This window comes from Python bivittatus, unplaced genomic scaffold (assembly GCF_059951505.1).
Source record: "Python bivittatus isolate LINGU-HERP-01145 unplaced genomic scaffold, Pbiv_v1 ctg000480_np1212, whole genome shotgun sequence".
In the NCBI taxonomy this organism is placed as follows: Eukaryota; Metazoa; Chordata; class Lepidosauria; order Squamata; family Pythonidae; genus Python; species Python bivittatus.
In genome coordinates, this window is record NW_028277075.1 from 32,555,744 (window position 1) to 32,572,104 (window position 16,361).

The following is a 16,361-nucleotide window of genomic DNA, read 5'->3' on the forward strand; positions in this document are numbered from 1 at the left end:
AAAGGGAGTCTGGATGAACAAATAACATCAGTTTGGTATTTATTCCATGAACAAACCTATCCAACATGATGTGCAAGTATGAAAAGATGATTGCACCTCTATTTCAACCAATTTATCTAAAGGGCTAAATAGTTACGTGAGTACTGCTTTATTAAACAGTCGGGGCTCATTTGGGGCAGGCCTGCCATATATACATTTCACAGACCCTAACTGTACAAAAAAAGTTCCATATCAGCTAAGACTGTGATCCTGCACCAAGGGCCTATTGAAACTACAGCTCATGTCCTGCTATACTGTGTCCTCTAAAAGGATCCTAGGACACACCTTATAACTCCTTACCTAGTAAATCACCTGGACAATTCTGATCTTTTTTATGCACAGTTATCAGATCAGTGTGATACAGTCTCCTTGCATGTAGCCAAGTTTTGTTACAATGCTTGTATAACTAGACAGATTTTGATTGCCCATCAATGAATTGACCAGCAATTGTAATGTTTTTTATCTTGTTTTGTTTTTACTTTATTCAGTTTCTTAATCTGCTTCTATCTCTAATTCTGGTCTGTGACCGTAATAATTCTGTTCTATATACATTTCACAAATTTTGTTTCCTCTCACAGTAAAGTTTTCATTATACAGATTCTAGAGGTATGTTATGCTCCATTCATAAATGATTCTGAAGACCTCTATTAAAAAGTCATTGAAGTCTTATCAGTCTAAAGGTTACAGAATGCTCCAGCAAACATAGCCTTCAAGACCATATGGAAAAGATGGTATTATTGTCATAGTTTGGGGATAATTTGCTGCCTGAGAATCAGGACAACTTTCATAATTGACTGAATTCTACTTTGTATCACAGACCACTGCAGGAAAATATCAGGCCATCTGTCAACTGAAGCTCAGTTGGATCATGCAGTAATGCAATGTTTCCAGTATACAAGCAAGGCTACAGAATTGTATGAAAAAGAACAAATTTGGTGTTTTGGAATGCCTGAATCAAAGTCCAGACTTAAACCTCATAGAAATGTTTTGGCAGGACCAGAAATGAGTAGAATACTCTCAAATGTTACTGAACTGAAGCAGTTTGTTATGATGACATTGACCGTAGTTTCTTCACAGCCATGCAAGAGACTGATCAACAATTAGAGGACACTGGCTGGTGTGGGTCTTCCAGGCTGTGTGGCCGTGTTCTGGAAGTTTTGTTTCCTAACGTTTCGCCAGCATCTGTGACTGGCATCTTCAGAGAGCTGAAGCAGACTGTGCTCCTGCTCTCTGAAGATGCCGGTCACAGATGCTGGCGAAACGTTAGGAAACAAAACTTCCAGAATACGGCCACACAGCCTGGAAGACCCACACCAGCCATCGTATTCCGGCTGTGAAAGCCTTCGACAATACAAATTAGAGGACACGTTTGGCTACAGTTGTTGCAGCTATAAGTGGTACAAGCGGTCACTGAATCCAGGGGAGTGATTACTTTTACATACTGGCATATCACATGTCAGATGACTTTTTGAAATAAATGAAACAAGCACCAAACATTAGTGTTGCTAGTTTGCTCAGATTCCCTTTATATATCAATAGAACCTACATGCAGCTCTGATAACATTCAGTAGCAAAGATATGCAAAATTTAGAAAACCAAAAGAGAGCAAATACTTTTTCATAACAACTGTATTTTCTGAACATATTAACTTAGCCTCTGAGAGTAAAAGTGTTTCTATGAATAAAGAATCATAACTCTGCAGAAAAAACAGTGCCTGTATGGCAGGCTGAATGGAAAGTTTGCTTGGGTATACGGCTGAGGCAAGTATTGAGTTGTATTAAGTTCAGAGCAATTTGTAAACCACAGAAATGGGCAAAAATTCCTGGGGTACGAAAGAGAAATTTGAAATGCATAATGAAACAAGTTGTAAATCGGATATGCTACCCCATATTTGTTTTCTAATGAAGTATTGAGGATTAGATTTGTAGTATTTTAAAATACATTGCTTATTTTGCTTCAGAGTTATTTTGTTCTGGGAGGGGTTATGTTCTACTTGGCTCCATTTATCCTTGGCTGAGACATGGGGCTCCATTTGTGGCATCACCATTCCTAAAAATAATTGCAAGCATGAATAGCAGGGCAAGGGACATGAATTTTAGACATATAAGAGGAAATTGAGGATAGAGCCTTTCCTAGTGATCAAATTATAGTTTAGTTCTTTTAGAATAAGCTTGAGGAATCCCTTCCCATTAATGATCAAGTACAATTTTTTGTTCAGGGTGGGGAATACATAACAAGAAATGGGAATATTATGAGACACTGGTAGTAGCTGCCAAATGTGGGAGTACAACAGAACACAGATCTTTGAAGTTTGTCTAGAACTGATTGGATCCTGTTCCTCTCAGAGATGGTTTAAGGATGAAATCACTCTCTTTCCAACACAAGAGTTTGGAAAGAAGGTGGGCAAAGCATTTTAAGCTCCTTTGGATGTGTTCCAGTTTTTTAACATCCTTAAGCTACACTATCCAGAAGTAGACACAGAATTCCGGTAGAGGTCTGAACGAGGCAGAATAGTGTGATTACATTATGTTCTCAGAGACACACACAACTCACATTAGTAAATTCTCATGTGCTTTGGTTGATACAGCATAGTAGTGCATTAAGTTATAGGAAATGACTGGTGTAAATTACAACTGAGTAATTGTATCTTCTGTCTTCTGCCTGCTAACATTTCTCTATCCTTCTCCAAGTCATCTTCTAAATTTTACATACCAGGAAAACAGCAAACTTAACCTTCATTTTTTAAAAAAGTAGACATCCTAGCTCACCACCTTTGATGAGATTACCCTGGCACTATTCTATTCATTTTTAAAACAAAAAGCAATCTTTGGTCCCAGAAAAGCTACCCACAATACTCTTGCCTGGGACAAAGATGTATTCAAGATGAATAATACACACATTTTATTAACGTGAGTTGTGTGTGTCTCTGAGAACATTTATGAGATGGCACTGATTCTTGCACATAGCAGTCAGTTCTCTCAATCCTAACTGGTGACCAGTTTCACTTCTTACACTCCTCACTGTTCCTCTGAATGCAGCCAGAACTGTGTGCCTAAATTGATCATGAGCTTTCATTCCTGACATCCACCCTGCAGATTTTACTTATTCATTCCTCATTCCTCATTGTGCTTGGTGACTTGCCCTTTCTTCTGTTTCCTGATATCAGGGAGAGTCAACCCTTTTGGTCCAGTGAGCACATTTGGAAATTTGAAACCATGCTGTGACTAGTCCCATGACATGCATTTATCAGCAAGATTGCCCACCACTCCCTCTTCCCTCCCAAGATGGGAATTACCATCCCAACTTATTTTTATCCTTTTTTTCTAGGCAGGTGGGTGACAAATATCCAGGCAGTCTAAAAGTACATTGGGCTGAGCCACTCACTATTTTTATTTCCTATGGACAGAAACTTTCTTAGAAATAAAGCAGTTAGAGGATGGCACTTTCATTTGAAAAATACTAGCTTTCCATTTATTTGTTTATTTTAGAAAGATAACTAAGTCCATTGGGTGCCAAGGAAAATGCATGGAGGCTGCCCGTGACTCCTATATATCCTTTTTAAATCTCAGTTCATTAGAAATCTGTAGCTTTTAAAGGAAAAAAAAGTAGGTGAAATAAACTATTCCTACATTACATCAGCATCTTCTTTGATGGTTTAATTTATCTCAGAGATATTGAAGTTTTCTGCCTGGTGGTCTGTGGCAGACTTGCACTGTAATAGTTACCAATTTCCTCTCTCTAACTTTACTAAAGTTAGTAAAGTTTTTTGATCTAACTTTTCATTCTCGGATTCAGATATTTTCTTACAGATTCACATGCTCTTCATAAATATTGCTGCCACTGCTTGCTTGCTATCCAGGGTGCTCTTTTTGAATACATAATAACACTATTTGTTTAGCATATTTATATACAGTATTGCCTAATCCCAGGGGCTCTGGGTGATTAGAAGAATGCAATCAGGTAATTAAATATGCTATAGTATCCAGTGAGATGGACAGCTTGTATAAATTTGATTAATAAATAAATATGCTATAGGGTATATAAAGACCTGAGTGAAAGGTAGATAGGTAAATAAATACTTCAGTTGATTTCTCTAAATAAGATGAGAGTCCTTTTTCCAATTTTAATGGCAGCTTTTTCCATAATATAGGCTGCACCATGGAAAAAAGCAGAATTATTGATGTTAAAACGTATCTATAGCCGTACTTGTTAATGACTTAAATGTACAGAATAGACAGTACAAGAGAAAGCAGTTGTTCAACTAACGGGTTAAAGCATGTAAGATTTGGGAGACTTTAGTGAACACTTTGAATTGGATGTGCAAGGTAACAAGGATGGCAGTTTCACCATGAGGATAATGTGGCACAGAAGTGTGCCACTTGTCTCGCTCTCCTTGCTGCCCCGTTCTGGGCCATTTCAAGGATTGTCCTATAATGAGCATATTGCAAATATCCAACTGGGAGATCATCAGCACATGTATCAGTACCACTAGGATTTTCTCTCCAGAGGGGGCACAACTGATTTATCAGTCAAAGTTGAGAGAGGTTTCCCTTTTATGATACTATGCATCAACACCAGACCCAGAAGGGAGCACCCCCTGCCCTCTGATTGTGATCCTTAGGAAGAGTGCAGCTATCAATAATTATTCTAGTCATGTATTTAATCAAGATTCAGTCTTGTTTCTCTGTTGACTAGAAAGCAAACTAAAAGGTGTGCTTGGTGTCTTGGAGGACTACAGCTATGAATATTAATAGATTGCTTTTTTGTAACATACTTCAAGGGGAAAATCTTAGAAAATGTTCTGTTGATAGTATAAAGTATAATATCCCCAAACAATGGAAAAATATACACCTAACATTGGGAGGGAACATCTGAAATTATGGCTAAAGAAGTATAAAGTTATAAATCCTAGCACAGTTTATCCATGCAGGGTTATAAAACTAAGCCCATGCTGACATCACAGCAAGCGTGGTTGCTGTGTACAGAAATAAGTTTCCAAATTCAAAACTGCATATCCAGTCTGACTCAATATGTAATTATTTTAAAGACATCTGTACTAATCATTAGGATGACACACAAGTTGAATTCCCCAAATCCTGCTCTATGTTTGGGTTGATTGTTCTCTGACTTACCCTTTTACCAATGTTTCTGCTATAGAAGTATCATACTGCTATGTCCCTATGGGGTTGAATCTCTTGACTAATTTTTTAAACTGGATTAGGCAGTTTGGGTAGGCATAAATTCCAAGGGAGAGGCCCGAAAATGCTGATTTCTGGCTTCTTTCTCAACTAGTTGTCTCCTCCAAAGGATTTGTGGGCTAGGAAATGAAGCATTGGTGATTTGGAAAAGAATGAGTCTTTGCATTCCCCTGGATATTAAGTTAAATTCGCTTACTAAGTACAGATAATTCTAGCAGTGCAGTTCTGAAATGTAAAGTGGCTAGGTTTCCTAAAACTGAAAATGACATGTTGGCCTTCGGTTGCATTTTGACCAACTGAAACATCCTCCAAACACACACACATATACAAACATACTACAATAGTGACCTGCCCACTTTTTCTGTGCATCTCTGTAAATGAATTTATCACTAACTTCCATGACTTCTGTTCACACTGAGATTAGTAGTATCATAAGCTGAGTCTCTTATAACTAAAGGAGTCATAAAAGATTCAGAACACCCATATTGGTGTCTCTAGATAACGTGCTAGAATAGAGAGAGGTCTGTCATCTTAGGATACAGTATGTCAGTATTTTTATTACTATGTGTTGGAGTTACTGTATCTTGGAGTGAATGAAAAATTGTCCTGAGTGTAAAGGAAGGGCTGATAACAACTATTTAAAAGTCATGTTTAGTTCATACGTAAAGTATGTCAGCCTGAACTACTCCATCCCAGTTTGGAAGTATTTAAAATCAGTCTCTTAAACTGCATACAGATATAAATACCATAGACCCTAAACACACACACACAACACAGATGCATACCTTTCCGTGTGCTGCAAATTTGAATGTTGTTATAGCTAGTAAAAATCATTCTCTTTTCTCTGCTTAAGCATCTTTTCTTGTTGGGTTAGTGCCCAGAGTGTGCCTCTGAAGAAAGCTTATAATTTCAATGCTTCTTACTCCTGTTGCCACCAACTACCTTGGGGGACTCCAGCACTATTGTTGACAAGGAGACTTCAGATACCTACATTTCTCTAATATGCTCAGCATGTGCCTTGGCATTTGAGTGGCATTATCCAAGGAGAGGCTCTGTTTCCAGTAAACCTCTAGAGGTGGATAATTTATAGTTGATCTTCCCTGAATGTGCATGCATGCAGTCATAGCTGTTGACAAAGAATGAGCAGGAGGAAAATTATTAGTTGGATGGTCGTCAGATAACTGTATATACCCAAATACGTCTAAGGCTGAAGGTTCCAGGCTGTATTTCTACAGGCCTTGATGTGTTGCTAAGTATCTTACTTGTGAGAACCATAAATGGGGAGGTACTGTTGCACTTACTTCATATTGGGAGGTTCCAAGAGTCTTCTGGTTGACCACTGTGGCTGCAGTCTGGTGGACTATTTAACTTGATTTATCAAAGTTTTCTCAGGGCATTTGGATATTTTTCAGAGATTCTGCCCATAAGAAGCACATTAAAGGATGCAAAGTGCACCTGAAAGGGAAAAAAAGCCCCAGGAGGGGCAGGTATGCTGTAATCTGATCCTCTGCAAAAGAGTTAATCTCTTCTATACATGCAGATAAAAAATGTAAAGGGAGCTGGGCCCAACCGTCTGAAATTTATCATTGTCAAAGTAGCTTTATTTGCTAACACAATAAGTGCATTGTTTAATTCATAAGGAATAAATAATACAGCTAATGGGTGATTAATAGATGCTTCTCCTTTGCGCATTCCCATATAATAATGTATTATATTTACTGCATTTAATAGTCTGTGAAATGAAAGAAATCCATTTGCTGACTCACATGAAAATAACATGATATGGAAGATTGCTAGGGTATTTGTGTTTTTTGTTCCTGCCTTCTGACTCAGGCTTCTTTCTGAGTAGACTGAGACTGTCCCATAAATATTTAGCTATTTTCATCTCTGCCCCCATGTGGGATAGTCAATCTGGTCCCTTGAGCATAGGTTGAAGTCTTATTATTGCCCCTTCAGGCATGTAACAAGACACAGCTAAGCAATCTTATGCAGCCATCTGTCTTTTCAGGGATAGTTTTGGAAGTGCCCTCTCAAGGCAAACTTCTAGCCCTTTTACTTACTGGAGGTTTAAATATATGGCATGTAATTGCTCATCATATTTTGGGGCACCCCCATTTTCATGGACCAGCAGTTGGGGGGCACTGAAACTATTTTTGAGAACACACACATCCTTGACAACACTCTCCCTTCCCCAAAACAAAGAGTTGTTCACTTTTTAAGTTCTCATGATATTTGTTTGGTTTGTTGAACTGTTTTTATGGTTTAGAGTTTCATTTTTTTTAAGACTGGAAGAAATAGTAAGGATTCCCACTTGTAATGGGAAAGGAATACCCCCTGCATATGAACTGAAGTAGAGCTCTAGAGAGATATCTTAAGCAGCCTCAAATAAATAGCTGTTTACTTAATTGAGTCCTGAATAAATGAGAGTTTTCTCTATGTAATACTTACCCCAAGCAAATTCATTACCTTTATACTTCTCTTTCCTTCACTTTGCAAAAGGAATGCAAGGTTGAACCAAATACTTAATATCGAATTGATTTCCCAAATTTTAAAAATACCAGTGGGTTAATTGGACAGTCCTTCTACATGATCCAATCTATATAACCCATTAGAGAAGTTGTCATTTTGGCTTTGCATTAGGAGACCAGTGGAATGTGGTGAAGTTGTTTGATGGGGACAGTCCAGTCCATTCCCTTGGCATTCTTCTCATGTTGCTTGACTTGTTGTTCTCTTTATAAGTTTCCAGTTCTGCGGCCTCATTAGATGAGGCTGTTCCTCAGGCTGGACTTCAGGCTTCAGTTTAATAGCGATGGAGAAAAATGCTTGCAATCAGCAGCTGCACTTTTCCTAAGGAACAGTTTAGAAACAGCTTTATTGACTGCCAATCAGTTTCTGAACAGAGTTCAAGGCTGTGCCACTTGCCTTTTAAAAAACCCTATCTGACCGGACCCCCTGGGTACTGCCTCTTCCTTCCACATAAGCCTTCCCATGGATGAAGCGCATGGTCTGAGCCTTTCCCGTGTACCCCTGACTTCTGAAACTGGACAGGTGGCAACTTGTAAGAGGTGCATGTGGTTGTGCTGCTTCGCTCATACACTATCATTACACGTATATAATGTAAAATAATAACACTTGGATCCTGGCTGCAAAAAGTGCCAGAGGAGGAAGTAAGGAGGATTAATTGTGGCAGGTGCGAGAGGCTGGCACCATGCCAGTTCTGCCTGACTGACAAGCCATGCTTGTCTTGGCTCCTTCTGGTATCAGGGTTGTTTTAGTTGTCTGACAGTCAGAAGGATGTGTTTGAGTCAGACCAACCAGAGTCGGCAATAAAGTCAAGCTCATGCTATTCCTTCCCAGCACATTGACCAAGAAGAGCCCAAGGTTCCCCTGCTGACCCTGGCACTTGGTCCTGCACTTGGTATGTAGTTTGGTAATGAAAGATGGAGATATTGCTTTCTCAGATGTGGAGCTCTTAACCAAAATGTTTAGGCCATTTGGCATGTCTGAGTCTTCTGCCTGGCTCGGCGAATTAACTTAACTTCCTTAGTGGTCAGGTGAAGTGGAGCGGTTAGAATTTTCAGCGTCTGTTAAAGGAAGGGCCGTGCATTTTTAAAGCTCTTTCTGGTGCAACAGGATAAGGCTGACAGAGCAGCTTGTGTTGGCTTTAACCTTCTTATCTGTTTATGTATGTCTCTCTCAAGGAAGACTTCATGTTATGGAGAACATTGCTACAGAGGGTGGAAGGGAGGATGAAACTCTGGTCCTCTCTGCTGTGAGAATCCTGCCTTGCCTGGGGCCAAGTGGATACTTTTCAAGGGTGCAGGGGAACTTTTTATAGACTGGAATGTACAGGGGGCTGCAGTTGAGCACGCTTGTCAGTCATTAACTCAGCTAGTTTTTAATGAGCTGTTGTGTATTAAGGTGGTGGTGGTGGGAATTTCAGTGTTGTCAGAAAGATGGTGGAGTTCAGTACAAATCTTCATTTGCTGTATACATTGTCTATTTTTTTTTTAATTAGCCTTCTGAAATCTGGTGTCCTTCAAATGTACCGTATTATGACTCCCAGAATTCCTAGCCATTCTGGGAGTTGTAGTCCCAGCACAAGTGGCTTTTATATGACACCAAAGCACCAGTGCACTGTTACATTTACAGTAGCTGAATGGCACAGCTCTAGATTCCTGTGTGAATATATGGAGACATGAGGGTGATGGGTAGGTAGGGGGTTCCATTTATGATCTGCAAAACATTGGAACAGTGAGGGAGAACTAGTATCACTTTTAGTTTTAAAATGATTACTGTTATCTGTTAGAGTTAAATGTATTCTATCCAGAAATCTGTTGTCCCCCTGTGCAAAAATATTGTTTGTCCCAGTCCTACAGTATGTGTGTGAATGCACACACACCCTCCCCACCCACACATTTTAAATGAGTCTCAGTATGGCTGTGCAGTGCTTCAGAACTTTTCACTGTTGGGAACACTGGTCTATAGGTAGTTAACAGCTTCTTGGCATTAACTAGATGTCCTTCTTCTTAGTCAGATGGTGCTGGTAATATCCATAAATGAAGCTTCTCTAGAAAGAACTTGAAGTTGTCTCATTTATATTCCTTTGGTGGTCTATATTGCTAAATGAGGGCTAGTCTATTTAGGGAGAAATGGAGGACTTCTTTCTTTCAACCTCTTAGCCGAATTGGCATGTTACATTTTGCGTACATTTCTTTTCTTTTCAGGAGCACCAAAATCTGCAAACATTTTCTGCTGCAAGGAAACTAGAGTGATGTCAGCGGAGGATGATACTGGTGGAGAGGCTCCCAGTGGCAGTTTCTGGGAGGTAAGAATGGAGTACATGAGAGGATAGGGTGCTGCTTCCACAACAGCTGGGGAGAATCCGAGCAGAAGTATTAATATCTGATGGCTTATATTCCTCTTGAAGGAATTGAAGGCAACAACAAGCCTAGAGTAGATACCATTTTTAATGGTATCAGATACCATTTTTAATGGTATCAGATACCATTTTTAATGGTACCATTTTTAGTGCTTAATAATAATAAAGTTTGACATTTGTGATTGTGATACACAAGCCCTCTATCTCTGCTTATAAGGGCTTGGGAATAATTCTACAGCTCACAAGCATTGCCCGTTGTGTGTATGAATATGATGCATTCTTCTGACTCTTAAGATAAATCTCAGATGAGTGCAAGAGTGACTGACGCTGTAGTCTAATTTCAGCCTGGCAACTACAAGAGAACAGTGAAGCGGGTGGATGATGGAAACCGGCTGTGCAATGACCTTGTCTCCTGCTTTCAAGAGAGAGCCAAAATTGAGAAGAGCTATGCTCAACAGCTAACAGATTGGTCCCGCAAATGGAGGACGGCTGTAGAAAAAGGTATTATAGAAGGAGCATATGGCTCAAAATGGGGATGGTATAAATTTAAATTCTTTGCTGGAAAACTTGTTTCTTCGCGGTTTTCAGAAGATATTTTTACAGTGGGTGGGTGAGAAGATACTGCCTCCTCAGTTTAAACAAATATTCCAAGAAATAGAGATGCTCTGTGCAACTATTTATTTATTTATCAAATTTCTGTGGCTGTCTATCTCACTCAAAGTGACTTTGGGTGGCATATAATAAAACCAAAATTAAAACATTCAATAAAATCAGTTAAACAATAAACATAAAAACAAAATAAAGCAAGATCACAAGAGGAGAGAGATTGCATATAATATAGCCACTGTGCAGGTCCTCTCACCAGGGGATCCCAAAGCTTGTTAGAAAAACCAGGTTTAAAGAGCTCTCTGGAAGGTCACAAGGGTTGGGGCCAACCTCACCTCTGGAGGGATGATGTTCCAGAGGGCGGTTGCTGCAGCAGAAAAGTTTCATCTCCTAGGTCCCATTAGATGAAAGTCCCCCAAAGATGGGACCCGCAACATGCCTTTCCTGCTTTTCTAGAAAGAATGTATATTTCATGGAGAAATCTTTTCAATTGTCCTCTAAGAAATAGCTTTGTTAAACCAAGGTAAGCTATGAAGCATTTTGGTTTTAAGGTAAACTTCTCACAGTCTACTGGATGAATTTTGAGGAGCTGACACTGCTACTTATAAGAAAATGGCCGATGGCTTCCCACTACTGGCTTTTGAATAGGCACTACATTTTGACTTAAACAGGAAGAAGTCAAGAGCCCATAAAGTTTGTCTGGCAAAGACTTGTAGAAGAGATGAGAGGCAATCTTGAGTTATCTTCTGGGAAATCTGTGAGTGATAATTACAAACAGACAATAAAGCAACTTGGGGCAGGTTAGAAGACTGCCAGTACAAATAAAAAGATCATTCTGATCAGGTTGATATTTTATAGATATTACTGTTTATAGGAGTTAAACAAATCTTTGTGGAACAGAAATTAAACAAGAATTTGTTAACATACTTTATTACTTATTTGTGTATGTTTTAAATCTGTACCTCAATCTTTCCTCTAGCAGTTTAAAATGGTGCATACTGTATTCTCTCCTGCAATTTTATCCCCAAAATAACTCTACATAAATTGGCAGACTCATAGATACTTGAGTATACACTTGAATACATGACATATACACTCATACACATCCATGCAGCTTTCACTCTCTGGACATATTATTGGCTTCAAACATTTGTAGGATAGATGTTTTGATAACACATGAAGTTTGGCTTCAGAACCTAGCTCTTTTATATTTGGTATTCTTATAGTGCTATACTGTCTATTGATTCCTAGGACCTCAGTATGGCACTTTGGAAAAAGCCTGGCATGCATTTCTGACTGCTGCAGACAAACTGAGCGAGATCCATTTAGAAGTACGGAATCGTCTAGCTGGTGAAGACTCAGACAAGGTCAAGGCTTGGCAGAAGGAAGCCTATCATAAACAGTTGATTGGTGGCTTTAGGGAGACAAAGGAAGTTGAGGATGGATTCCGCAAGGCCCAGAAGCCCTGGGTGAAAAAGTTGAAGGATGTGAGTTGGATATACAACCTGAAGATGGGTGGAGGGAGAATCAGGAGATTTACTATCCTTAGGATCTTGAATAATATAAGTAGCTGATTCAGTCCACTATAAATGTTTGGCCTCATGTTGCTAGACCTAATTTGGTTAAGGAGTGGCAGAGTTTGATGTAATATTTGATGGAAAACAGCATACAAAAATGCACAGACTAGGAAAAAGTATCCCATGAAAAATAATGCCAATCCCCTTGCCCTTTTTAAAAGGAAGTCATATAATTATGCATAAATTGGACAGAACAGATTTTTGATATAGGCTACTGTGTATATTCCTAGTGGGGCATTGCTACAATGTAATCTGATTTTGAAATTGCCCAAATTGATATGTCTGCCTTTGGCCCTGTGGGACAGAAAGAAAAAAAAAACTTTTTAAAATGGCAGTTAACGTTTTCTGCCACTTCTTGTTAAATACAAGAAATGTTGTTTGTCACTATGTGCTGAAAGCAACTCTGCTGAAATGCTTGATGTAATCTTTAATGTATCTGTGGATAAGGTGGAAACTTCAAAAAAGAATTATCATGCTGCTCGAAAAGAGGAGAAGACTGCACAGACACGAGAGAATCATGCCAAAGCAGATTCTTCCATATCACAGGAGCAGATGCGCAAATTGCAAGAACGAGTGGAGAAATGTTCACAAGAAGCAGAGAAGGTAGATTGCACTTAATTGGGAGAGAGTCTTTAATCAAACCGGGAGTATGGGTTCTTTGTAGCTGATAAAATTCCATGGCTGGGGAGAGAGTAGCTCCTCTATGATCTTCATGTTTTAGATTCTTATTTCTGGGTGTATTGTGGGCCGGGGGGAAAACTCTAGAGTTTAAAAAGAAATGGCTGAAGATTCTGTTGTGAAGAGCATCTAGATCAATGTTTCTCAACCTTGGCAACATTAAGTTGTGTAGACTTAATTGCTGGCTGGGGAATTCTGGGAGTTGAAGTCCACACAGTTTAAAGTTGTCAAGGTTGAGAAACACAAATCTAGATTAACCCCTAAAATAAATGGAAGATTAGGATTACTCTTTTATATAAAACAGAGCCAGAAAGGTAAAACACTCTGCTGTTCTTCAAGTTATAAAGCTACCAGAGCAACCTGGGGAAATTGTTAAATTGAACATGGGTTCAGTCTTAGATATTTCTTCCTAGAACACAAAAGAACAATCTGTTCAGATTTAGTTTAGTCAGATACCCTGAGTTTTATTCCAGTCAGAAACTTCCCAGTTTTACTGCTTACATCTTGTTGGGTTCCCTCTAGAGCAAGGATCAGTATGAGAAAATGCTGGAGGAGCTGAATCGCTACAATCCTCGCTACATGGAAGACATGGAGCAGGTGTTTGAGGGCTGCCAGGAAGCAGAGTGCAAACGTCTGTGTTTTTTCAAAGAGATGTTCTTGGATATGCACAACCATCTGAACTTGTCTGTCAATGATAGGTGAGAAATTGAAGATGCACACAGTGAGTCTTTCTATGCCCTTGATAACACCCTGTGGGATAAGAATGATTTTGGGGGAAGGTAGTTCTTAAAAGATCAGGTCTCTCTGCATGGTTACCCCAAGATTTTTGCAACCTCTTTTCCCTCATACTTTTCAATGTTTTGTGGCTGGGGTGTATTTCTTCCAACTGCAGCTTCCATGCACTTTATCAAGATTTGCATCAGGGAATAATGGCAGCGGATGACCAAGAGGATCTGAAGTGGTGGCGCAGCACCCATGGACCAGGCATGGCTATGAACTGGCCTCAGTTTGAGGTAAGCTATTGTCGTTTGAGAGGAAGTTATCACAAAGCTTTCCTTGGTTAAGGATATCAGTTCAGTCTCGGCTTTCATCATCCTACTGAAATTGGGGCTCGGTAATGCTATGGAAAACCTTTTAAAAGATAAAACTTTTGGAGCAGCAGGAGCAGGCAGAACGTAGTCTTTTCAGCTAGAAATAGCAGGGATTGAATGTAGGACATTTTTCATGCAAGGCATATGCTCTTTGAATAAACAGCAGTCCCTCCCCCTGCCATAAAACATGGCACTTAATCTGAAGGTTATTTCCCTCTCCCCACAGAATGCTGTGGATATGAAGGGACAGTATTCTAAGTTTACTGCAAAGTGGGGGTGGGAGGGAAGATGGGCAGGAGGCTTCTGTTACAAAGACGTCACACCATGTCTTCTTTGACCGGTCTCTCTTTTGGGGGGTGGGGTGATGGGCAAGAGAGCCAAGAAGCTGTGGGTCGGGAAAGCAGTCGAAGTGTTCAATATCCAGAAAGCATTCAGAGACTGCTTTCCCCATTGCCAGGAATGGTCTCTGGAAACACAGCGGGCAATCTCCAAGAAGGAGAGAAGTGGCAAAAGCGGTGAAGATGTGACTCTGACTAGCATTGTGCCTGCAGGAGATGGTGTGAAAGAGACCCCTCCGCCAACCAAACCAAGGTAAAGATTACAGCTGTTGCATCCAGCTCTTGAGCAGTGAACGCAGTATCATTTATTCCTCAGAAGCAGAGCAAACATTTTAAAAAGCTCATGTCTTCTAAACCCTTCTTAATCGGAATTCATATTTCCTAAGCCCCTTTCCTTGCAAATGTTGCAATGGATTCTGTAGCTTAATGCGGCAACGTGGAACCCGTTGCCCTGAAGAATTACCAACAATGAGGGATGCTGGGGTTTAGTTCAGCAGTACCGGAAGGCCAGCAGTTGGCCTAACCGATTGAGGCTGGATTTGCATGGAAGGCTTTTCTCTTGCTCGACAAGTTGAAAGAGTGAAAATTCCTTAAGTCAGCCTCAGCGAATGAAGATTCTAGCAGAATTTTCTTCCATCTATTGCTGAATTTAGGAAAAAACATTCCTCCAATTGAACACCAATAGCTCTGGATTCTTAGATTCCGTTTTCTTTTCTGGGAACAGTTCATTTCATATAGAGAAAACAGCCAAACAATACAGTACATATTAGTCCTGCACAGAAGTTGACAGACATTCTAGGATTCGTGGTTGGGTTCTGTGCATCCAAAATCTGATTAGATAATACACCAAGCATGCTACCAGTATAAGTTTACAAAACTGGGTGTTGGTACAATTTTACGTAATGGAGAAGTCCTTAGAAGATTGTGTGCTTCTGTCTTAACTCCTGTACCAGGGTCTGCTTTCTTAATTGCGTATTCCTGGAAGAAGAGGATTATGGCAGGATCTTATCTCTTTTCCAGTTTAAAGGGCTTGTTTGCAAATCCACAGGTTTTCATACCAAGAGGAACAAAACAGCCACTTCTATGACACCCTGAGAGCTTCAGCCTGTATGAAGTTAGTATGAAACTAAGACTTTTGAGGATCCCTGTCTCTTTTTCTTTGCTGTAGCTTAGTACTTTGTAGTTAAGAAATCGATGATGATGCATACTCTTATTTCATTTTTCACAAATGAGTATGTCCACTCTCTCAACAATTATGTGGTTGCCCTCCAGTTAAATCCAGACATGTAGGCATTACAACTCCCAATGCTTGCTAGAAATTCTGGGAACTGTAATCCCAACAAATGAGGAGGACATCCGAATGGGAAAACCTGTCACTGATTTTCAGAATTGGTCAAGGTTATTGGAAAGGAGCTGTTGCTGATGATCTGCCATTCTCTTCTTTATCTCACTAACTTCCATGGGTATCTCTGTCTTTCAACTTGTGATATCTGCTGCTGCTTTATTCTCATTCTAGAACATTGCATGATCTGGGGAGAGGTACTTTTTTTAACAGTGAATTTTAGTTTCTTAATTACCTTTGTTCCTACCCATTTTGCCTTCTTTCCCATTCCTTGCATAGTGGAGGAAAAGAAGAAATCTCAGAATGGTCAGATGAGGACACTCCCAAGAAGTGCCTGGAAGTCAATGGGCATGAGGATGATATAAAGGTACCAGGTGTGCGAGTGCGAGCACTGTATGATTACACAGGACAAGAGGCTGATGAACTGAGCTTTAAAGCAGGTACAAATGCATTAACCTTCTAACTTGCTTTCCACTGTGTTTGGGGCTGCTGGATGACAGTTCACAGCAAGTAAGATCTTTATGGCCCCAAGACTCTTCTAACTGGATATGAGAGAATCTATGCTGTTTGAGTCATAGGAGTTTGCTTAGAAACTGGGGAAGAAAGACAT

General features: G+C 39.8%; 2 protein-coding genes across 7 annotated transcripts in view; one reads left to right on the forward strand and one right to left on the reverse strand.

Annotated features, from left to right (window-relative positions):
• Nucleotides 1-16,361, reverse strand: part of DDB2 (damage specific DNA binding protein 2) — an 83,676-nt gene that overhangs the window by 44,607 nt on the left and 22,708 nt on the right. The gene's annotated exons all lie outside the window — the stretch shown is intronic.
• PACSIN3 (protein kinase C and casein kinase substrate in neurons 3) overlaps nucleotides 1-16,361 on the forward strand; it is a 29,976-nt gene that overhangs the window by 10,388 nt on the left and 3,227 nt on the right. For 2 of the 6 annotated variants that reach the window (XM_088145685.1, XM_088145686.1), the window contains exons 2-10: nucleotides 9,965-10,065; nucleotides 10,464-10,620; nucleotides 11,977-12,212; nucleotides 12,750-12,905; nucleotides 13,503-13,678; nucleotides 13,873-13,993; nucleotides 14,529-14,662; nucleotides 15,458-15,523; nucleotides 16,031-16,191. In XM_088145685.1, the coding sequence (XP_088001811.1) occupies nucleotides 10,012-10,065; nucleotides 10,464-10,620; nucleotides 11,977-12,212; nucleotides 12,750-12,905; nucleotides 13,503-13,678; nucleotides 13,873-13,993; nucleotides 14,529-14,662; nucleotides 15,458-15,523; nucleotides 16,031-16,191 (1,261 nt within the window). In that variant the 5' untranslated portion in view covers nucleotides 9,965-10,011. Of the gene's footprint in view, nucleotides 1-8,634; nucleotides 8,656-9,964; nucleotides 10,066-10,463; nucleotides 10,621-11,976; nucleotides 12,213-12,749; nucleotides 12,906-13,502; nucleotides 13,679-13,872; nucleotides 13,994-14,528; nucleotides 14,663-15,457; nucleotides 15,524-16,030; nucleotides 16,192-16,361 lie in introns of those variants that run through there. The other 4 variants (XM_088145687.1, XM_088145689.1, XM_088145688.1 and 1 more) reach the window with 4 other exon arrangements.